This window comes from Lepisosteus oculatus, chromosome 21 (genome assembly GCF_040954835.1).
Source record: "Lepisosteus oculatus isolate fLepOcu1 chromosome 21, fLepOcu1.hap2, whole genome shotgun sequence".
NCBI classification, from domain to species: Eukaryota; Metazoa; Chordata; class Actinopteri; order Semionotiformes; family Lepisosteidae; genus Lepisosteus; species Lepisosteus oculatus.
In genome coordinates, this window is record NC_090716.1 from 5,799,887 (window position 1) to 5,825,393 (window position 25,507).

The window sequence follows — 25,507 nt, forward strand, 5'->3', positions numbered from 1 at the left end:
ATGCCTTCTTCTTTCCCCTGAGCAGTTTGGTTCATCCTGTGTTAATCGGACTGACATTATTCATCCAATCCTCAAGGCTGCTCTGATCATTATGTTGCTAAGCAACTGTTTCGTTCATGAGCAGAATGCACACTAATCTGTTGAACCTAAAAAATGTAATATGGAAGTCTTCATTTAATACTTACAGAGAAATATGATTGAAATACAGATTAAGTCCTAGAAATGACCCAGTCCATACTTGGGAGTACTAAGGTGAACCATGAGAACCATTTTGAGTTGGTAATGCTTTTCACACAGGAGGTGTCAGCTTATTGACTCAATGAAAAAAGACCTGGTACACCTGGTCTCCACAAAAGATCCAGTATATTCAGATACGAAAAGCAACTAATAAACAGTCCTTCTTTACAACACCAACTGTAAGGCAGAAAAACTATCAAATGACTGCAGTCATGAGTTTATCACTTATATAAAATCCTCCCATCCCCTTTCAGTAAGCAGTTTAAACCTGGAGAGTGGTGGTGAGCTGGAGCCTAACCTGGCAAGACAAGGAGGGATCAGGTCTAGACAGGACACCAGTCATTTATAGGGTACACATATACAGTACATGAGGGGGCAATTTAGGGCTGCCAAATAACAGCATGTCTCCGGAGTGTGTGAAGGAAGCAGAGTACCTGGAGGAAACCCATGCAAACATGAGACAACACGGAAAATACCACTCAGATGCAGATTCAAAAGGTAAACCACAGCTCACACTGATTTCTATACTATTAGGTAGACGAGAGAATAGTTCCCCTGTGGATGAGATGCTGATCCATCACAGGTTATCTCCCCCCCACAGCAATCCTGGTGCCCACTTATACAGCAGGGTTAACTGGAACAATAGGGGTATAGTACCTCCCTCAAGGTACAACAGCAGTGTCTGCAATGAGGACTCGAACCCACAACCTGTCAGTCATGAGTGCAAAGGCTCACCCACTATGCTATGCCACCCTCATAAACCACCTTGGCTTAAAATACCGATGCAAATATTAAAGCAATTAGTACAATATTTATTTTCATTTTATATAACCCTGTGAATTAAAAATACATTCATACAAGAAGTTTAAATCTATTGGATCTTGTTTTGACCTTTAGCCAGACCTCTGACCTTTTAAACAATTAGCAAGACCATAATCGAGCAACGATGTTTTAAGACCATCAGTGAACTCCATCTGAACCCAGGTTTGGTGGTTTTTAATCTGAATACGTGCAAACATACAGCTTATAAATATTATGTAGGGTTTAAGGTAGCTTGATAAAATATTATAAGACTCTTATGGTGGTACACAGATGATAATCAGAGTTTGCATAGATTCTGCTGAGATTTTAGAAATCCTTTTATGGATATGGAAAATTATTTCTAAATTGGCGAACCGCAATAAGAAAACTAAACAGGAAACATTAAGAAGGAGCTCTCGCACTGTATTTTCATACATTTCATTTTTGACAATTGTTTTATATATAAATACACAGTTGGTCATGAAAACAAACTTATTAGTAATTGAATCAGCACTTCTATTTCTGTCCAAAAATAATTGTGCTTAGGGCAATCAAGATAGTAATCTTACATATTTTTCAGACTGACCAATTACAAAACAATTGGCCCATGTAATATGCCTTTAGCATACAATGTTCTAATCATCAAATACATGAGAAATGAACGTGGAGTAAATCAGAAAATCACTTCTAATGAACCCTAACAAACTCACCACACTTTGTAAAACAGAGTAGCATAAAAAAGAAATTACCATAGTCAGGGCCCTGAGATGATGATTATGAATTATAATTAATATTTTCTGGATCATGTTTAACAGTGAGCATTCCCAATTACCATCCATGAAATGTACTTTGATTTGATTCATTTGTCATCCTTACATTTTCTCTTAATGTACAGATCTATTAAAATCAATGCCAAGGTCATTGTAAGGCTACCTGATTAATCATGATTTGGGTTGAAGCAATTACCAATTGTTTAATGTCTGTTAGCACATCTTAAAAAATCACAAAGCAAAAAATAATTAACAGGAAGGGATAACAATACTGCACAGCACCACTGTAACAGAGATCATGTCGAAATGGCGATGCACCGTGTTTTGTACGGTCGCTCTTAGCAACAAGTAATCTCACTTGCAATTCATAACATTTGATCTTTACAGAAACCACAAGAAAGAGGTGATCCTGAAAGGGTTAAGGTGGAAATCTTGTTTTACCTCTGCTAATGCCTTCAGCTACCCTTGCACCCTCCAGTACAGATACAGATATCATTTCTGTTCTGTGTTGCTTTTAAAGTGCTGAAATTCTGATTCACTACACACCCACTCAGTAAGTGTGCAGCACCAATATGGGTACACATCAGCCTTGTTTTTTCTGCTCTGAGTATTCTACAGTGTGCAGAAAGCAGACCTGCACAGACAGAGAGAAAGGAGCCACTAATAGTCTGCTTTTCGCCTTTTTTCCCAGAACGGTTTAAAATGAAACAAAATATCAGTCAACCAAACATTATCAGAAAGCTATTTATTTTAGGTAAGGGCCACAATAACCTGGATCCTAGTCCGGAAGCACAGCACAAGGTCAGACTATACCTGGGATGAGTAACCAGTCCATTGCAGGACATGCACACAGGTATAGAGAAATAATTTGGTAATACTGATTAACCAGACAATGTCTGTGGAATGTGAAAGGTAACCAGAGCACCCTTAATATGAGAACTATCATATCAAATAGGGCATGCAAGCAAGACACCCCAGTTCAGAAAGGAACCTTGAACACAAGAGCTGTTATGCGCCAGTACTAACCACTACTCCACTGTGCTACCCACTTTTGATCACTTAATTTCAATAAAAAATATATGCATTTGCACATCATTCATTAATAACATTGTCTGTATGATTGCACATTCAGAGTGCAGCAGGGATGCTTGAATGTGAAGTGAATGTGTGTCTATGAAAGGCTGCTTTGCCCGGTTTATGCTTTTTTTCTGCTTGACACAAGTTCTTTAAATATGAAGTAGAAATATTATTAGTCTATTCCCAGTGGATTCCAAACTGGATTAACCCTGAAGATTTAGAGGAAAAACTATGCTCACTGCATATTGATTTGCTTTTTTCTCTTTATTGCTCTGTATGGTGTATTTTAATCTTTTTAACAGGCATTTACATCTACAGGGGTGCAACCTGTAGTGTATAATAAAATTTTACATCTCAGAAAAACATATGTCATCCAGGTGCAAGGACTCATGCCTTTTTAAAAATTTAAGCCATACTTATTTTCTAGCTATAAAAAGGATTAAATCAGAGCAGTTTTACTTCTGTAATGGCTGAGAAGGCAATAAATGTGTATGTAATGAAATTATTCACATTAATACATGTATTACACTGCATACTGATTTAAACTAAAAATGCAACGTAGAACATTAATAATGAGGTTTTAATGGAAAATGTGCAAATGGCAGCAAAGTAACAGATAAAAACCAGTAGAAAGAAAATTAGTCACAACATTTATGTGCTGAACTCTTGGTGGAGTACAGTATTGATTTTCAGTATACTGCAGCAGATTAAATTACTTTCTGTTTTTACAGAAAAGGAATAACACTATTTAACATTACAGAGAGTTTTAAGGAACATTTTCTGTGTTTCTGTCCTGACAGGACAGGAGAGTTATCCGTCAGGACAGGTATGTTTCTAGATGTAATGTGTAATTAGATTTGGCTGCTCCAGAAAGGATGAGCCACACTGTTAAGTTAGAAAATACTTGTCCTGCACACACTATTGGCATTTTTGATGCACCTTGGATTTGAACTCTTGGCCTTATCGATATTATTTCTTTCCAAATGTCTTTCACATAAGACTAACCAATTGCGCAATAGATGAAAAAACTATTTCCGCAGACCAAGAACTAACATCATTTTCCCTTCGGTATCAATAAAGTCTTATCTATCTAACCAAGAATCAGACCAGATATTTTTTCTTGTCTTGGAACACCTCCAGAACTGTGAACTGATGACAGCAATACATTAAGGTAGAAAAGGGATTATGTTAAGACAAAAACTCTATGCACATTGTGATGCCACATGTGGCCTTCAAGGGATAGTGCCTTTCCTGTAGACTTATGTATTTTTTTCTAAGCTTCCCCTGACCGAGATGGCAGCTCGCAGATCAAAGGTGGTTTAACAGTATACTGTACCAACAATCACTGGAGCAAGATCTCCTGTGCATCCTACTCCAGAGATGATAAATGGAGCACTAGGCAGAAATGAGATGGTGATGACCAGGAGTCACATCAACAATGAACTCTGTTAGATCACCCATCCTCTAACCTGGAACAGGCTAAATCTGTCTCTCTCTTCATTTCTATTATCAGGCTTAAGGGCAGCTGTGCTGCTAGCTGATATTTTCCCTCAGCATGGGCTATTAATTCTTCCCTTGTCCTGTTGAAAGAAGTCTATTTATTGACTACAGGACAAGACTACTATTAATGTAGTTAATTTAATTTACCTGTAAATAAAAATGTGTCCTTACTGTTGGCCACCTCCCAAAATCCCATGGTCAGACTTAATACATATTGACCTTCCTGATTACATTAGTTTTTGTATCCCCCAAAATTTTGAAGGTAAATAATACCGCAGTGTGTTACAGCACTGCAAACTTTTAAAATAATGTGTAACATATTATATGAAGGGTCTTTCCTCTACCCAGGAGTTAATATTGATGTGTATTATACTGATAAATAACTGGAACACTATAAGAGAACACTTAGCATGAATGCTCAACATTTGCTCATTTTCAAATTTCCAGCACACGTCGCTGTACATTTTTGTGTATGGACAACAGGACTCTTTAAATTTCTACCAGAAAAAGAAGAACTGCTGTACTTCTGGAACAATTCTGTGCAGTCTGTTATTTTAAAGAATAAAACGTATTCAAAACTATAGAACTATAAAAAAGATATCTACTTCATAAATCTAATGCCAACAGAACTGCCAGCCTTGATGTTATCAGCCAATGTTGCAAAATATAAAATAGAGATATGACAAAGTACTGTAGGAGTCTTGATAATACTTGGTCCTTTCTGAAATGAAATATCTTCCTCCCTTTCTATTTACAACATTTATTTACAACTCTGCTTATTTACGAGTTTTTTAGTTGACAAAACCTGTTGCCATAATCTGTGGCTGAACATACTGTACAAGATTCCAGCTGTCTAATAAGGAAATCTCACAAATCTTCTAATACTTGTACAAACCCTAATCACATTGCACATAAATACATTGGCAACTCTTGCAGTCCAACAGCGGGATGCATTAGATACAGGATAAGTCAACAGGACAGCCATATTCAGAATTATTTTCAAGTGTAGCAAAAAACACTTTGCGAACAACAATATTTTCTTAACAGAATGTCAAAATTATTCTATACTGTTGAGCTTTAGAAAAGTAAAAGTTCTAAAACTAAAAGGTAAGCATAAGCCAATGGAATTGGTATGAGAGGGATGTAATTACCTTGCTCCAAAGTTAGTTCTGGATCCTGTGGGAGAATCCAAAGTATCCCCTGGCTTGGGTGTCTTGTCCCTGTTCATTTGCTGCAAAATTGAGTTCAGTTCACTTATCACATTGGCCTTGGGGTCGGGAGTAGGTGGGCTTTTCACTTCTGGCGGGTCACCCCAGAGCTTTGAGGTCCTTTGTGTTGGGGTTTTAGGAGGATCTGATTGGGCTCCAGGGGGTGGGGGTGGGGCAGGGGGAGGGATCACAAAAGTGTCAATATTCTCTTCAATCAGGGCGTCTTTGTAAAGTGCATTGCTTTTGTTGATTATGGGCTTCATTTTTGGTTTCGGAGGTACAGGAGGCTTGTCAACCAGAAATGCTTGCCCATCTGCATAGACAGTGCAGGTGTCCAGGTTCTCCCCGCCCTCAGAGGAAAGGGTGGAAATGCTGGACACCGTTGAGATAGTGCTGGTTGTTTCCAAGTGATGGTCACTGCTGCTCCGGCTATCCACCTCCTCGATCCCAGAGTCGGTGATGTTGTCGAAATTCTCAGGGGGGGGCACAAATGCAGGAGGCATGCAGTTCGAGAGGCCAACTGGCTTTTTGCATTCTAAAGTGTTTGTTGTTGCCACTGTTGCTGCCACTGTATGGGGGTTATAGGGTGTCAGTGTTGTGCCAGTGGCTCCATTTTTCCTCTGCTTTAGCAGTTCAGCTAATGCTCCTGCTTGGTCCTCAGGAATATCAAAACTGTTGGCAAACTCCAAAGGGGGTGGCAGAGGTTCTGTGAAGACAAACTCCTCATCGATGTCGACAGAAGCCAAAGGAGGAGGGGGAATGCGGAAGGGCAACACTACTGGCTCATCTACTGAACTTATGGTGATGATGGTCTTGGCAGGTGTGACAGACTGAGGGTTCAAGGCCGGTGACTTTGTCTCTGGGGCTGGCTGGTTAGGATCTCTCAGCTCTGCTGGAGCATTATCTGGAGCCTCTTCTTTTTCACCTTCAGCGAGGCTGTTCTCCTCAGATTTAGCTCCATCCACGGTGTGAACCATTAGCAACCCTGCCGATTTCTGCTGTGAGGTATCTACAATGTTGATCAACATGTTTTTCTTCTCCTCTGGCTTCTTGTCATCCTTTGCTGCCTCCGTTTCATACTTAGCCTCCGTCTCCTGCCTCCGCAGTCCTCCCCGCTGGCCTGGCCGGCTCATGGTAGCTGTCACAGGGAAGGTGGTCTCTATGTTGGCCCTCAGCTTTGTGTCAATGAAGAGCGGCTTATTGAGGTCAGGCTTCGCAGGCTCATTCTTTGCCGGGGGTGGCTGCGTTTGCTCTTTCATGGCCCTGTCTCTTGCAGCAAGAGCAAGAGCTAAGGGGGAATTGGGGTCCAGAAGTTTACCCGTCACAGGATGCACGTAATTCCCTCCATTTGAGCTGTAGTTTTTACTGCTCGCTGCACTGTTATCTGGACTATCGGTTTTAGGAGTATTTACTGTCCTGGTGTTGCTAGGTTCTCTTGGATGACTGGGCTCTGGGCTGCTGAAGGCTGTAACATTCCCTCGAGGAAGTGCGAGAAGGGAAGGGGCCATGAGGTTTCTCAAACCTTCGTTGTTGCTAAACATTCCTTCATCTATGGATTTGGAATGCCTGAGCCTTGGAGCAGGTGTTGGTCCAATGTCCTCATCACCCAAGTCAGTGGAAAGAAATGCTGGAGAGTTCCTGCGGGCCTCTAACCTCTTTTCCCGGTCCCTTACAGCTCCGGCGATGGCCGCTGCGAAAGGGCTGCTAAAATTCAGGCTATCCTCGGGCCGCAGCTGCCCAGGCTGCTCGGTCATCTGTGTGTCAATTTCCATGCTGCTGCCTTGACTGCTCTTCCCACTGCTGCTGGTCGATGGCTCCTTGACAATAATAGTAGGAATTGGGATGGAGCAGGTCTTTTCAGGGCTGTCCTCCACGTTGGACTGTTTTACCAATGTCCCCTTCCTTCTGGCAGGTTTGGCAGGCACATAAACAGCTTTGTTCCCCACTTTCCCTACTTCGGAATATGGGTTTTCAGGCATCTGGCCTCTTCGATTTCTGAAGTTCTGCTGGGTAGAGGCATTTTGCTTGTATGATTCGTCTGCGTCATAGTGTTCTGAATCTTGTCGGTAGAACATTCCCTTATCTCGCCTCATGGTACCAACGTTTTCTCCTCTGTTGGTACCTGGGCCTTTGGATGCAGAGTTCTGGGTGAAGCCGGGTCTAATTGTGCCATATCCCCGCGCAGTTGGGGATTTGGGTGTGTTGTAAGGGGGTGAAGGTGGGGAGGTGGCTGGTGGGGGAGGGATATCTTCTGAGGTGTCCGGCATTGAAAGGCTCCTGGTAAATTTCAGCAAAGGAGGGGTCAGAAATTGTTTTTCCTCTTCTGTTATGCCTGTGAAAGAAAAGAAAGCAGATATTCATCTCATCCAACTCAGTGGCAGTTTCGGCAAGCTGCGGTATCTATTTTCAAAATGTTTCTGCAAACTGTTTTAGAAGTCTTATTTTAGAAAGTAGGCTCCTGTCGACCCCCATTGCTTTTTAAAGCATGGCAAGACAAACATCTGCTAAATATAGATAAATACAAGAAGATGTCCACGTTTTAAATTTAGTATTGAAAAAGACTGGAAAGCCATTACCTATACTGTCTACAAATAGCCTAAAGACATTTTTGAAGAGTTTGAGGAACACTGGAATAATGAAATCATGAAACACATAGGAGTAAATTCTACATGAATAACTGCTTCAACAATTATTTTAAAGCAAATGCATAATTACGTGATAATTCTCTGCCTAGAACTTCTGATTTGCATTAACAAATGCTTATATTGATTTTTACCACTATGAAATTTATGCAGCACAAGAAAACATGGAGCTTAAAATAAACAAACAGTCAAACAAAGATGTTAAAAATCCAGTATATTGATCATCATGCATCTAAATTATCAATAATTAATCGTTCAGATTTACAACATAAAATGTCTGAACAGTATTTGAAGTTACAGTATTTCTGTGATTTCAGTATTAATCTATAGATACTGTATACAGGATAGGGACTACTAAAATATAACTTTTGCAATAAAGACTCAGATGGACCCTTGGTGATATTACAGTATGTCGATGTAAATTCAGCAATAAAATATTAACTGTTAGTCATAGGGTATACAAATATGTGAATAAAGACTGGCACTAGATCACCACAGAACTGTAACTTAAAACAATGGATATACTAGTTCAAATATTTAAAAGGTCTTTTTAAATCCCTTTCAGAGGTTCCTGAAGACATAACTAGTGACTTTATCAGTAATGAATAACTTAATATGAAGTAAAATGTGTTTTGATGCACATAGACTTTCCAATCTTAATTCCTAAAAAGGGAACAATGTCTTGTACATCTAATGGACTTCTTCAGAATCAACAGCTGAGAATATGAAGCACCTTATACCACAAAGGCTTGTGGGAGTCATTTGGAAGCTACTTAGCCATGTTGTTGAAACTGATACCCTGGCTTCTTACAAAAAATGGATGAGATACAGAACTTGGATTGATTGGCTACTAGCAACCAAATCAGCAAGATGTGCCAGATACTATCCTCTTGTTTGTAATATAAAATCAGCCCTTTTGATTTTAATTAAATTTGCCATAAATGTTTTCCCCTATGAGAAATGGTTAGACTGTAATTTCTGGACCAAAATGGCAGCCATTCAGGAGACAGAGGTGCTCAAAGTTAACCCATTTTGGATATCCTCATCACTGAGGAACACACGACAGTGATTCTCATACTGTTTTTAAGCTTAGCTCACGTCTTTTTTTTATTAATGTTATATGTAATGACATCCTTCCTATGTTCTTTTTTAGCCCATCATTAAAAAATGTAATGGAAAGAAGTTAGGGAAAACAGGGAAGTTAAAAAAATAATTGGCAATTTGAATATATTATAATTCAGAAATTATTGTACTATTATACTACTGAGAAAAATGAACTGCATCCCTACTGACACATGAATAAGTCTGCACATACTGTATAGTTTTCTATGCTGAGATGTAGGGTTTCTGTGCCGGAACATATTACCTATTGATTTCTGTCTGCGCATGGTACCTCGAGGCACACCCAGGTAGGCACTTCTAGGACTTCCAGGGACTGTAGGGGGCATCACAGGGACACCCTGTCGATCATACATGGACTGCAATAAGAAAGAGGAGATAGAACATCCACAGCTCTTGAATTGACCTGTTAGTTGTTCAGAGAGATTTCCAGCTTTCCTCGTCATATTACAAATATCCATAATTTAAATGGATTTGAGAAAGTAGGCAAAATATTGTTTTCTCTCATTTTAAGTTTTGACTGTGAAGATAAAGTATAGGCAGGTCCGCTGATGATTATCTGTTTCAAATTTTCATTCCACTAAAATGAATAGCTACTTCTAGTTTTGCAATAGCAGAATGACACAGCTCAAGTGTTTGGATTGAGTTGGCTAAAAAGTTTAAAAAATTATAATCAATACAATGTACAAGTGCAAATATGACTTTAAGAAGTGACACCGAAACAAAAATGGAGTGGCAAAGTTATAGTTAAAGTTATAGTTTTGAGACTTTTTTATGAATACATTGTAAGATATCCACATCTTTCAATAAAACAATTAATCAGTGCTATACAGGACATCGGTTTAAATACCAAAACATACATTGGTAAGCACACAGCAGCAGCCAACACGGACATTTCCAGCAAAGCAAGGCATTATACCTTCATCTGCAACAAGCAACAGGCAGTGATTCTCAAGGCCAGCATGTTCAGTTAAAGTACATTAAATTAGATGCTAAATGCAATATGCATTCCAATACATGCATCTCAAACGTAATGCTTTAATTGATCAAGCTGCAAGTGAAGACTAATTAAATCTACAGTACTTACATTCATGTCCGTTGAAGCTGTGAAACACCTACTGGATGGTCGCTGTTTAATCGTTGCCACCCTCATGTCCACAGACACGTTGTCTCCTGTTCGGCTGGGTTTCTGGGGTGGCATTATTTCATCCACTTTATCTGCAAAAGAACACACACCCCTCTTCTGAGTAAATGGAGGAGTTAATTTACAGAAGCATGTCTGTCAATGAACCATCAAGCCAAGGAATAAGGATCCTTCCCAAAATGCAGATTTAAAAAAGAAACAAAAAAAAGGAAAACTGACATTTGGAAAACGTAAAAGCCGTGCAAGCTCTTTATTTTATGTCTTTTTGCTGCTGCACAACATGCTTGCTTTGTTGGAAAGCCACCATGCATTGCATTTGATGATTACTTAGTGTGACTTGAAAAACAATCCTCTTCTTCAGACCCTCAATATTTGAAGGCTGAGCATCTACACAAAAACGAAGAAAAGGAGTTCAGTATCTGCAAAGTGTTCTGTCAGGCATTAAAGGAGAATACTTCAAATAATCTCTATATATGTGAATTTTTAATATATCCTGGATAATTACATTAAACATTGAAATGCACTTGTGGGACAAATACTCTGTAGAGAATATAAACTGAGAGAATTCCTTGCATTACTTGTTTCCGATTGCTTAATGCAATATCACGCCTCACTGTGCATGAACCAGAACCATTAAGAAAAGTGGAAAATTAGAGCATATGTCTTATATAAGTTAATTCAATGTGGAGTATACATAGTATCCAAGGTGGACTCTACTTCTTTTAAAACAGGACATAGTCTTTGTCATTTCTGTAAATGCATACCTGACAATAACTGACCCTAGACTAGAAAAGGCTGTCCAAAGGCTGTTATGTTAAATGTTAACCATTTTCTAAAACATGTTTCAAGCTAAGGGCTGGTTTGCTTGTTTACTCCTGTTATCCACTGTACATCTTAAAAATGCATACTGTCTGGTACCTCAAGAGCTTACATATTTGGATTACCACTGTAAAATGTGTGGAACAAACTACCTGTCCTTTCCCACATTTTAGACCAGGTGTGGCCAATCTTGGTTCTAGGAAACCACAATCCAGCAGTATTTATTGGTCATCCTTAAGTTATAAACTTCAAAACACTTGGAACAGTTTCATTTTGACGACGTAAACAGGTACTTTGTGAAAATAGTGTACCAACAACACATGGCTCTCCAGGGTCACATCTAGCCACTCTTGATTCAAGTGAAAAAGTTAGCTTACTAAATTGCTTTAAACTCACGTGTTCCAAGGCTTTAGGAATTGATTTAAGTGTGACCTGTCAGGCCTGTTGGGTTGTGGCACACCAGGAGCAGGGCTGGCCACCCTTGTTATAAATGGTATAGATTGATATTGGACACTGAAGAATGCTGACTGTGTGCATGGACCTGCTTGAATTACCTGTGTGGCGAGAGAGTTGAGAAGGTCAGTTTCAGTTTTAAGAAAATGGGCAAAGGCCCGGATTTGAACATTTGTTTTCCAAAAATAAATGAGAATACAAGGGAGCTAAAAATCTTTTAATCTATAAATTTGATATACAAACTCAGAATATGGCAACAATGGGAGTTTTCCCCAGCCTCAGGAAGGACAAACACTTGTACAGTAGATATATAGATTTATATCTCACTGTGGTCTAAAACTCAAACTGGATGTATGTCTCACTACACTAAATAGTAGTGTGCTTATTTATAATAGAAAAGCTTAAATATGAGAACTTCCACAAGTTTAGGAAGGCACTGCTTAACATACACTTAAAAAATAGCATCTCTTGAAGTGTAAATGTGAGATTAATCACGAATTGAAAACTCAGTAGAAGCCACCCTGCCTCTAAAGACATCCTAATTGAGCTTAACCCCTTTCTCTTGCTTTTGAGCTGGGCTTGCAATCTTCCCATCTTCCTTTGTGAATTCCAAAAGATTGTGTCAGGATTTACATTCTTCTGCACTGCTTAGCACACAAACTATCAGCGTCAGAAATCTAATGTGACCTCCATTTTACACTGCGAGATTAATGATGCTACATGTCTTTGACATGCTGTATAAAGCATACATTTCAATGCTTCAGTCGCCAGCTCTTTCAAATCTAATGGCATGTCTCCTTTTGAAAAGGCAACCACCCTATTTGTGTAAGTGGTGGAGAGAATAGTACTAAAAAATTGGCTTTGATTTTGCTTTCCAGGTGGGAATGTTTCTATATTAAACAAATGCGGCACTATTACCATAGCAACATCTTGGATCTAACTGAGTCAGTGCCTCCTCAAGTGGGCCCAGATATTGTTATGTCTTTAAAGAAAGAACAATTTATCCTTTTAGAATGAACACTGCCTGAAATTACATATTTGTTATAAATTTGTGCAATTCTTTATGAGACCCCTTTTCTTCTGATAATACCCTTGTAATTTTTAAAATAGAAATTAACATCCCACAGAGCTCTTGTGTATACTAAATCATTGTGTTCATATTTTTCTAATCTTACATAATCCTTAAGCTTTATTGCCAAATAGTTCTAATAATTAAGCATAGTAAATGTATAACATTCTGACAGAAAATCTCCAGTTTTGTGACTAATACACACAAATTAGTGAAATCCATGTGTACACAATCTATGTACATCTATGTGCTCACTTGAGTTTAGTCATGTTAGTAAAATATTCTAGTAAAAGTTCTCTTTAAAACATTTGAAACAATTATACTTCAATCTAAGCTTAAATGTCACATGTTGCTTTTTTATGCTTTGTATACTAAACTGTTATGTCAGCTTTTCATTTTGATGAGTGTATTTCATTCTAATTTGTTAAAATAAACATGCAACATGTAATTGCATTTCACACAGACATTTATAAAGATGACACTTTTTTTGCAGTTAACAGAACCCTGAAACTCCACAACCAGTACACAACCGTTTTGATGATACACCGATGTTCTCATTGCTTCAAACAATATTGCTAGGAAAATTGCTTAGATGTACTGTAAGTATACAACAAGGAGAAGGTTATACAAAACATTGTTTGAAAAATGCCTATTGAACTTACCACCCTTCTTTTTCCTCATGGTGGCTTGAAAATAAAAGGGAACAAGCTGTAATTCTAACCCTGAGAAAGCACAAGACTGACAGGGCATAGGTGTTACCAAAAGACCTTATGGGGAAAACTTAGCATATACTGTATTTTTAAATAGTCATGTATGTATAGATTTATAAAGAAAATACTGTAAGCGATCTTGATAGATTCTGTTAACAATTACTTTTACTTCACTTTAGCAGTTTGGACAACATGAATCTGAAATCAGCTTTGGACTATCCCCGGTTTGTTTCTGATGTGGAAATGGAGAATTCAAATAAGCCTATAATAGTGGCATTTGACTCCGCAAACATTACCCTTAACAATCCACTAGAGAGCAAGCTACTGTGAATGTTCTGAATCACAGGTTAATGCTGTTTGCATTACCTGCATCTAAGCTTAGATGCAACAAGAGTTTCCCAATGCAATCCTACACCCTTAGACTTTTAACATTACTTTATATTTTCCACTCCTGTATTGGAAAATAAATCATCACTTTGTAACCTGTTTGCAACATCATTCTGTGTAGAATTTAAATTATCAGTACCTTACAATCAGGAAACTACTTGTGGTAGGTAGTGAAATAGTAATTACAAAAAAGTCATAGACTTGGTTGAAATTATAATCAACTATTGGGGGTAAATATTGCTAGTTCACTTGTGAAAATGGTAATGTTGTCTGCTAGTTGCTTATTTCTATGATGTCTCATCAGAAATACTGTATGTATATTCAACCTAGAATTTGAAGAATAAAATTGGTATATCAATAGATAGAATTAAAAAATTGCTTCTTAATACCAACTAAGCTGGTAAGGTGAGAAACATACAAAAAAGAAACATTCAGAGGATACAAATTGCACGGAATACTTGAAATTGTGGATTTCTGCTTCTTTGAGCTTCCAAACCCACTTGGATTTTGTTGTAGTCTCGGGATGGCTGAGAAAGGTTATTATTATTTTATAAGTGAATAAAGATGTATTTATGATACATTCTCTGTGGTAAAACTTAAGTGCTACATGGGACATGGTTTGAACAGTAGCATAAGAAACATTTTCCCCAAATAATGGAAATGGAAAATCTTTCTACACCGTATACTAAATGTACTGTAGATAAGCCACCTCTCTCCATCACACAAATGTAAAGAACAGCAGCAATAAAGGATCTCCTGTTGACATTGTCTTCTAAAGGCTTCCAAAAGTTGCAAATGTTTTTTAATTCTGTTGAAACAAAACTACAGTACGTTTATTGTAAGAGGACAGTAATTTTCCCTGAGACCAACAAACTGGTAAGTAGCTTGTCTGCTTGGTGTTAAAGAGAGAAACTAAAGAAGTTAGGAGTTTAGAGGAGAGCTTAAGGTTTTGTTTTGTGTTTTATCTGAGAGCTGTGAATGTTTCTGTTGTTCCTTGACCCCCTATTTAAAGATCCCTGCTATCGCACTCCTCTATATATGAGATATAACTCTTTTTTTTTAATGGAAGGGCTATTACCACAATAGACAAATAGAATTAGGGAAAATGTGTTAGGAAAGCAGGTGGCAAATATAACAATTTGTTCATAATGGACATTTTGGGCAGGTGCATGATTCAAACGAGAAAAGCAATCGATGGATTCATAAACAAAATACTAATATTTTAACTTAACTGAGTTTGTTTAATTAACATGACCTAATTAGAAGTAGTAGTACTATCACAGATTTTAAAACTAATCTAACTGATGAAGGGGACCTTTCAAAATGGAACATGACAAGCATTTAGCAAACAATGTATCGTAGCTATAGTGTAGGTCAGGTTAGCCAATGATTTACTGTTGTGTATTTCTCTCTATATACAATATGATGTATACTGTATATACAAGTACAGGAGGGATGACAGGCATGCAGACATTGCTCAAAAACATGCATTCTCAGTGCCATATGCAATTTCCACATAACATCAGATGGAAGAGTGTTGCAGATCTCATAGCTTCATGCTCACAACTGTCCAGCAAGCCTCTGCTCAATGATGAGGCCTACTCAATTGTATACCATTGCTTAGATAATCCTGGTCACAGGTGGTTAATAATGTAGCCACAGTTAAAATCACTGATGTGTGGGCTATATGGCTTGGACCGCACTTCAGACAAGCTTACTGGTGGAACAACCTGGGAGTCTAGTACATCAAATTAGTTGCTGGTGGGTTAAATGTCTAACAAAAATAACTTCATGTTGCAAATAAAATTATCGTTCCTCAAAGCCCATTGCAGTTTGCATTGCACTTCTCATCATACAGTAATAATGATGTAAGAAGGCTCTGTGTTATTTCTCTCTCTAGTTTGCCCTGGAGCAGACACATAGCAGTTTAATAATGGAAGGCCACTGTGCTACTAGTTATTCTTCACGTAATGTTCTTAACGTCATAACATCACAAGCATAGAAATTAAGAATTTATTAGCAGGTCATCAGACATTAATATTTAATTCCTCTTAATGTGACACCAATTTCCATTTCTGTCATTTCTTCCATGAATTTTATTTAAAAGCCAATAATTGAACCTTTATGCTTGCAAGGTCTGTGGTTAGCTTTAAAAAAAAACATTGTAAGCAAAATGCTATGGACCTGATATGTGGAAAACTGAATAGCTCATACAGGGTTATGGGAAATCTGGATGAGATTACAGTTAAAAATGCTACATTTTGCAGCCTACAAAATGGAGAAAAAACCCTGCTGCTTACCTTTATCCACTGATGGGCCAGATAAAATTTTGAAATAAAAACAATAAGATTAGGGAGGTAATCAGAGTACAAAGGGACAAAAAGCAAGTGTTTTTTAATTGTTAGCACAGATGAAACAATTAAAACTGTAGCATCACTCAATAGATGAAGGCTATTATGCTTTTAGATGAAAAACCGCATCGACAGGATTGTACGAGGGTGCCCCATGATGCAAAGCATGCACTTTTTGTGACTCATCACTCTCTCCATGCCTGTTACATAAAAGCTAGAGAAATGCAGCACTGTCTTTTGGCTGTTTTAACCTTACAGCATGCATTGTTTTCCTCTATTTCTTTTTAGCCACAATCTTGCTTACCCAGCTCCTCAAGCTCTGAGGTCATAGACTTAGAACGTAAGGTCAGTGCTGTGGTAGGTGCCCTCTTTGGAGGTGGAGGCGCTTCAGTAATGGAGCGGAAACAAGGAAACAGGGGAGGGGAGGAGATGTTTTTTATCGCATGAGGAAAGTTCACCACTATCACTATTTTCTGCTTTGGCCTTTAAGGGTTTCTGTTTTGTAAGAGTACTCATAGGCCAGTTGTATTGCTCATGCATTTGACAATTAATGATGGGAATACTATACATAAAGGATTTGTTCTTTAAACGAAAATGGTAGCTGGGTAAAGAACTAAACGGCTTCTGAATATTGCAAATCTATTTAACCTGACGGATATTCATTCATGGCAATCAAGGTATTACATTTTATGTAAAAAGGTAGAGTATTTTTTGTGCTCTGTGAAGTTCCAGTGATGATGGATTTTTCTTGTTTGTAAAAACATTTTGCTTATTAAAAACTGAAACCATAATTGCTCCAAACTATTAACAGAAATCTGAATTAAAGATACAGTTTATTAAAAAATGTATTTTTTTCTCCTACATGAATATCACCAATGCTTTCTCAATTTGCACACACTAAACACTAAACATCTAAAAAGTAGCTGATCCAAACAAAATACTAGTGTATTTAAATTATACTTTAGGCAAAAATGTAATGCTTTATTGTATTCACAGATACTGTACTCAGTAAAAGTGCTGGATATTGCAGGGTCTAGCTCTCAGTCCTGTCAGATGCCCTTTCAGATTGTAATTGTAAAGAAAGGTACTGTAAATAACAGAAGCATGTTGAATAGGAATGTTACCTATCAGTGGGCACGGTAGATCAATCGCCTTCTTGCATGACAGACAAGAGGGTCGACAGGCACTATTTACACTATGAGAAGGTTAGTAGGTTCTATTCTGGTAGGTGTTTTCACATTATCACTAATTCTCAATGGGACCATCAGGGAAAATGACACACTAGTTAAAGAAAGCAGAAGTAGGTACCAGATGTGTAGATGATAGTGTTAAAAACTGTCCTGCCTTCCTCCTTCATAAGGAAAGAATTATTAGAATGTGCTCATTATGCAGATCAAATATAAAACTGCAGAATTCCATTTAAACTTTAATTTTAGTCCTGATCATGCTGGAAGGTATGAAAAAAGTATGTTATGCTAATATTGCAGAAAAGTCGGGCAACATAACAAAAAAAGAATAGCAATATTTCACTGAGAAGAAGGTAAAGCATTTTATTTAAAGTATAATCATATTATACTTTAAGCCCACGACTGACATCTACATTTAAGGTTTCTGAAGTTTAACCACATAAAATTCTTTATGTTCTTTGAGCTGAGGTCGGTGCTTCTGCATGTATCCATTAAAAAATTGACAATGTTCATGAAACTAGCTGGGCACTTTCATAGCACGGTCTGGCTTAAATATTTGGTACTATATTTATTTGGTAATAAATAATATTTGGTACATTTCCAGGTATTTTGAAATATTAATCAAAAGCAAAAGTACAAATGCTCACCTTTCTTCCGGGCTGTATCTTCAGGATCCATATTCCTGCTGACTGTTACCACCTTGAGGACCAGGTGATTACCACCCTGGCGTATCATGTTGACAACTTGTCTGTGTCCGACTTTCACTACATTATCAGTGTTAACCTGCAAGGCAAAATAGAGAAGCTAGGTAGATAGACGATTACTAAATAACCTGACATTTGTTTTCAAATAAATAGTTAAAAGTATCCCAATACACTTTTCATTGTAGCACTGTGTAACTCCCATCATCATATTTAACCATTATGGTAAAAAAAAACAACAGAAAAAGTATCTGATACAGTAGCTTTTTCATTGTGAATTTTTCAATTCAAAGTTCCTCCTCTATGGTCCAGTTCATGTTTTGTGTTTTAGAATACTAAAGATCAAATCAGGCATGTGAAGGCACATGGGATTTAGTGTTCTGTGCAAAAGCCATCTCTACCATTGAAAGATGAAATTCCTGTGACATTAAGCACCTTTTTCTCTTAAAAAAATGTTCAAATATTATGCAAACAAATATAAATAGATGATGTTATGATTGGTTGAGGTAAGTGCCATTATAATGATATAAACAATTAAGTTCATACCAATATTAATGACACAAAAGTTAAATTAGGAGCTACAAAGTATTTTCCAACTAAAAAATACAATTCATAAATTCCAAAAAGAGGCAGGTCAATTAAAACAGGACACGTAACAAAACATTTAAGTCCATATAAATTTGTGAAGTACCTTTTGCATGAAGAGAGAACGATATTTGACAACTGCCGTGTGTTAACACAAATATTACAGATGAGTAGAACACTCAATTTGTTTTTTGCTTGCAGTTTATTTTTCATAGAATCCTTCCTGAAACATCGTATTTGTGTAAATAAGCAAGTGTGCTTTGTAGAACCAGAAATTTCCAGCCCAGGAAAAAAGGATTTTTTGGCTCAAAATCTTTAAGGTACAGTATATGTAGCTGAATCTATCTAAATTTGGAAGGCATAAGAACAGGTCATGGAACATTGTAGGTCATGGAGCAGCAGAATTTTATTTGCATATAAATCATAGGAAGTTACACTGATATACAAACAGATTAAGAAAACTAAATCCACTAATGTATTTTTACAGTGGAATTTGATTTAGGTAATAAAAATCCTGTAATGCACTGCCCAAATGTATTCAATGTTCTTGAAATTCAACAATAACACCGCTAACACTGGTCATTTACAAAATAGGCTATACGTACACTGAATGACATTTAAGAAGCATCATAATAGTTTCCAACGTTTATATTTTTTTGGGTAAATTCACAACAATATGGGATTTTAAGTAATGCCCAAACTTATTTGGGCATTGCAAAGCCATTTTTAGGGGTGAAAATAGCCACCCCTTGCCATCCATCTGGCTACGCCTCTGTCAGTATGTGAATAACTTGTATATGTATAACTTACGCCTATTAGAAAGGACTCGAATATTTTCAGATTCTGTCAAATGGTCAAAGATTAAGGCAAGACATAAAGCTGTACAACTGCACCACCACCACCGAGTGCCTCGCTATGCAGAATATTGTTCTGAAACTGTGCTATGAGATATACCCACTTGGTTAATCTATACTTGTACCAGAGTGGGTGTGTCTCCTTTGGAAGGAGTATCTCATCACTCAGTAAAGGCCAAGCATTAACATAATTAGCAGTTTGTTTATAGAGTATACTGTATATATATATACACACTGGAGCTATTATAATTCATTCTGAACTACAGATTATGTTTCTTATTTAAACTTATGTTTTAATCATCAGCTTTTCTTCAGATATCACACTAACTACAGTCTTCCTTATAAATTTAAGGCCTATATGAAATCTTGCTAAAAATCACAAATAACACTAACAATACCAGTTATTTAAACAATATTGTAAAAAATCCTCAAGAACTGTTGCAATTCAGATCTGATCACATGATATCTGTGGTCCAATCAAAGCAACAGTAAACATAGGAATACATGTTTTATCTTTAAAACATGTTACAATATGTTGTTAATTGGCTGAGGAGATTGTGACTGAATAAGGCTAATAATCATATTTGAAAATTGTGCTGTCTACAAATATGTAGCAGAAAATCACAGAAAAACAGCTGTGCTATTCAAAAGAAAGTTATATTAAAAATGTTTCTGGTTTACATACTTAAATAAACCTCAAAGCCATAATTTGATCAACTTTGTTACTTTTGGAAATTTGATGTAATTTGTAATCTTGTAATGAAATACAAGATTTGTTTACAAATGTATTTGGAATGCTTTTGATGAAGTTCCAAATAATATATTATAGGTGGTTGACATTCAGAGAAATGTGTGCATCTTTTAAAAAAAAGAGCACTCTAGGACATATTTTATTAAATCCATAAACTTAGAATTAATAAATAACTATATGATTCAAATTAAATAATTTCATTTTAAATTGTACAATGCACTTGTAAGATCTCATTTAAAAAAGTTGTCACCACATTATAGAAATAGATATTACTGCTCTAGAATAAATCTAGAGAAGAGCAACCAGGTAGGTTATGGAGCTTGAAGTATTATCCTAAACTGACAGCTTGAAAGAACTGAACTTTATTAGTATTAAACAGAGATGACTACAAAGTCAATGAAGTGTAAAAAATCAACAGTGAAATGTGAGCCAGAGAACACAAGTCAAAACTTGGATGTGCGTTTACAATGTAGAAAAAGAGACTCTACTCAGAAAAGGGTTGTCAGGGGAGGTATGAAACAAGCTACACAGCCATGTTGTTTAGGATGATACCCTGACTTTCTTAAAGAAACGACTTAGTGAGATCCCTGGATCAATAAACTACAGTACCTACATTAACAAATGGGCATGACAGACCAAATGGCCTCTTCTCTTTTGTAACTATTCTTGTAAAGGTTTTAAAGAGTTGAACCAGGAAAGATAATAGCACAGTAGAAGAAGAAATAGCCTGGAACACTACATAGTAATGTTGTAATTTTCAAATACTAAAATATCCTGAAAATCGACAGTTACTCTATTTATACAGACAAATTCTAAATTAGAAAATAGAGTATCTTCCTTCTGGAAGATGCTCCCTCTGTTTTCTTGTATTCTTCATAGATAAGGCAACTTATCTATTTTAATGTGTGGAGATCAGTATGATTTTTAAATGTATTTTTACAGAAACACTGTTTTGATTTACTGTGTCTTCCTTTATATATATATTATCACTACTTTCTGTAAGGTAGTGATGTGCACAATATTTCAAACTTGTACTGCACCTGTAAGGCAAGAAGACCGTGTGAGAGAAAATTCATTTTATGAGAACCTGTCTCTTGTATTGCAGATATCTTCAATTTTGTGTTAGAAAAGAGAAACTGGTGGCATGGTCTTCAATTTACAGAGTATACATGGCAAATCTGTGAAGCATTTGATATAAATATATGATTTCTAATTGGTTGTGAACTTTCTGTCAGTGCCAGAAATCTGACTAGGATTATAGGACTCTTACTCCAGAAAGACATCAGAAGCCAAAACTATTGTGAAACATGGTTCTTACCTTCCTCAACCTTTCATTTTCAGACTCATTTCTAAATCTCTCCACTCAATTACAGGTTTCAGTCTTCTCCTGGATTCCATCTGTTTAGACCGATATAGTTGCCTCATATTCCTGGAATTCCATTCCTGGAATGGAATTAACCACTACTTTTTCTTAGAATGAGAGCTGCAAGGAACAGCTCCCTACTAAAAAATTAGGACTACTTTAAAATGAACACAAAAGTAGGTTTAATTTTTGGGATTTGTGCTGTACATTTACATACCTTCATAACTGTGTAAACCATGTTCAACATCACGACTCAGTATATTTGAAAAAGGTCTACATAAAAAACACACCCAGCATAAGAAAGAAATGATAGTTCAGATATCCTTATCAGCTATTGCTTGTGTAACTACAGGCTGAGTAACTACTTTATCATTACAGTGATAAACTAAATCGAGCACCATGTGTTCTGCCTCTTAGGCTAAGGCAAGAGGTAAGAAAACTACCTTCTTTACCTTCTTTCCTTAAAAAAGACAAATGTAAAGGTAAAGAATCTTCACATTATATACTCTGAACTTGGCTTTCCAATTCATTTTGAAAGAAAATGAGCAACTAAACTATAGTCTTTAAATGAATAACTGTACAGGCAGTAGAGTTATACTGTACGCAATTGATCACTGAGTTTATTTTCCCTTGTATTAAATATCTTAAGGCATTTGGTTTTTATTTCTTATTTTAATTATTAGATATATTTTTAAACTTAGTATAAGGGCTGTGTTTCCCTGGTTAAAGACATTTACACTTTGCTAATTATGAAACAATGCCTGAGCTGCTTTTCACTTAACATCACAGCTTCTGAGTGTTGTCCCTCAAACATTTATAGGTGACACTGACTGCTAAGCCTAGAGCCTTTTTAACACACTTTTCTGTCCAGAGGTTAAGGTTACAAATTTATTTGCTGCACTAGTTACATCTGATATCCATATAAGATACGCTTTTCATAAGACTGTGAAGTCAGGAGATGACTTTATAATTGCTCTACATCTTATTATGTTCTTCAGGGTTACCCTAAAGAGATTAATCAAAGAAATCGATTTGCAGTAACAAACTTTACAAGCAGCCTTTAGAGTCTCATCCATAATTTGTACAAAACTGTACCTAATAAATTCTGCATGTTGTATCATTGAGACACAATGATAGCACTCAAATGAAAATACGCTTTCATTTTTTCAGGATTGTTATTTTCTTTACTTTGATTTAGTGTCCATTTGCCCATAATATTTAGATTTGGATGTTCTCTAAAGCCACTTCTACCTGAACCAAAAGATAAGATAAGAGATAAGATCACTTTATTAGCCATTTTCAATTTCTTGCATTAGGAATTTGTCTTTTCACATACCCCCAACTTGCTCTCCATGAGACACAGACGGGGAGAGAAGCTTGGTGTCAGAGTGCAGGGTCAGCCTTTTGTACGGTGCCCCTGGAGCAGTGGGGTTAAGGGCCTTGATCAGGGGCCCAACAGAGTAGGATTCCTCTGCTGGCTGTGGGATTTGAACTGGCAACCTTCCAGCCACAGGCGCAGATCCTGAGCCACAGAGCCACCGCTCCGACCCAAAATGCTGCCTTGATAGCTCTGGAAACCTCTAGGGTATGAGGTCTGAGGTATGAGGGTATAAATTCATGTTTTTATATTTAAAAAGGCTTTGTTACAGCAGTGGTATTCACAACTGACATGATATTTAAGTGATAATATTAACCTTACGGACAACAAAAAATTCAACCACAGACATTTGTTATGTGTCAGAGGACTTATCACAAGTGTTGTATGGCAGTGCAACTACTCCTTTCTAAACGCAGGCACTCTTGTTGGTATCTCTGGGGTTGATGTCTTGGGGATTAAGTTAGATACCCATGTTTTTCACTATCACACTTATGACTGAAATATTACAAGGTTGTCAATTTTCCACTTGCATAACATTGCCCATTTACAACCCTGTGACTTGTAGCAATCATACATTCAGAAACTCCGTCAAGCCTTCGTCTTCCCTAGGCTGGATTATTTCAGTATGTCCAAAATGCACATGCTAGAATTTTGACCACGTCTCAGTCCTGCAAGCACATCACTCCTGTTTTGGCCTCCTGAATAAACTGGCTTCCTGCCACCACAAAGACTTAATACAATTCTGGTTTGATTTGTGTCCACATGATGAGGCACAGTACATTACTTAAAAGAAAAGGGTTTCCACAGTTATTCAATTTTAAAGGTCATGTTTCATGTTTTGCCAAATGGTTTTAAATTAGTTATCAATATGCTCTCTTAGATTAAAACTGTGGATTTGGTTTATTCTGGGCCAACTCTGTACAACATGTGACCTTCCTGTACAGTTCAGACCTTTGGCCAGTACATAAAATGACAAAAGGATTTAAAACTACGTGAAATTAAATGAGCCCTACAGCCAGTTCGACCGTATTATGGAAGCCATACCCAAGTGCTGTGAACTGTTCTGTCAAGTAATCTGCACCCCTTGAGCTACAAAAGAATGTTGAGTGAAGCTGATACTGTAACAAGAAAAGACTTAATGTGACACAATGCTAGTGAGTCAAACGTGAGATAAAAAAAATACAGTACGCCTTTAATTGAGAGAAAGGTTACATGAATAAGTCTTTGTAACCTAGGAAACAGCCAAGAAAGATGATGTCAAATGAGAGCAAGAAGATGTCGACTAAAACTAGCAACAGCGTATGGGATCTCACACAGAATAGCTATAAAGGCTGTGCCCTGCCACTTACCCTAGTTCTTTTAAATATAGGTTTTATTTAACTGTCAGGAAAGAGAGCCAAAAAAATTAAAGATAAAACTGTTTAGTCTCATAAGGATCCTAAATTGTGGGCTCAGTAGAGCTGAATGCCAATGACAAGGACAGAAAAATAGGGTTTAGCTGGCCTGTCCATTCTTGTACTAGGATATTTTGTAAACCACCATGTCAGAGAATAGACAGTAGCAAAATCATAACTCTTCTATTGCTAGGAGTGTTTCAACTAAAATCAAAGAAAGTGTCTCAAAAGAATTAAACATATTCTTAAATTTGTAGTAAATGGAAGATGGCTGTTTATACTTTCTGCCATCTTCTCTTTACTGTGTATGTTTCTAAAACTGTACATTTTATATAAAATATATATGCCATGTATGTGGTATTATGGTGTACTAATTTGGCATCATTAATAAAGTTCTCACAAACCAAATTGTCCTGTAACCTAAGGGGTTGTCAGACCCTGCTGTGATTATCTGAGGAGACAAGCATCACATTTGAATCTACCACAATTACAATTCACCTCCACTGATATAGTAACTGTAATGGTTAAGATTAGCTATGTCTTCTTCTGCAGTGGGTTTAAGATCTGATAGGCACAGTCTGTCTCTAGTAATTCTAATTTCTGTTTGTGAATATTCCATGCAATTGAAAAATGGCACAGCCTGCTAGATCCTCACTCCCCATGCATTTACAACAGTCTGGGATTGTGTTAAAAATGAGAACAATGTAACAATTCACAGCTGAAATGGACAGTTAGCCATTGACCTCAAAATACACTTCAACTATTCAGTCCCAAAGTGCATACTAAGGACTAATTTCTTCAATGACCTAGAGAGTTATTTTTTATCAGTGATCCAAATTCCTGGGGAGCTTGTGTCTGTCTCTTATTATTGTGGTCTGTTGTGACTAAAATGAGAGGTGAAAAACCACTGTGCATCTCCTATGTCTTCATGTTCATTTTAGTTTTCTGTGGCTGTGACCAGATGGGCTTTCAGTTCTCACCTGTCCTGGCCACTCACATCAACCTTT

The 25,507-nt window shown here is 37.0% G+C and overlaps 1 protein-coding gene across 4 annotated transcripts in view; it reads right to left on the reverse strand.

The window, feature by feature from the left end:
* The window catches only part of shank2b (SH3 and multiple ankyrin repeat domains 2b), a 185,629-nt gene that overhangs the window by 13,921 nt on the left and 146,201 nt on the right, over nucleotides 1-25,507 (reverse strand). For 3 of the 4 annotated variants that reach the window (XM_069181534.1, XM_069181536.1, XM_069181537.1), the window contains exons 17-20: nucleotides 18,122-18,257; nucleotides 10,442-10,572; nucleotides 9,602-9,713; nucleotides 5,537-7,925 (exon numbers count right to left, since the gene is read on the reverse strand). In XM_069181534.1, coding sequence (XP_069037635.1) covers nucleotides 5,537-7,925; nucleotides 9,602-9,713; nucleotides 10,442-10,572; nucleotides 18,122-18,257 — 2,768 coding nt within the window. The remainder of the gene's footprint in view (nucleotides 1-5,536; nucleotides 7,926-9,601; nucleotides 9,714-10,441; nucleotides 10,573-18,121; nucleotides 18,258-25,507) is intronic. The other variant, XM_069181535.1, reaches the window with a different exon arrangement.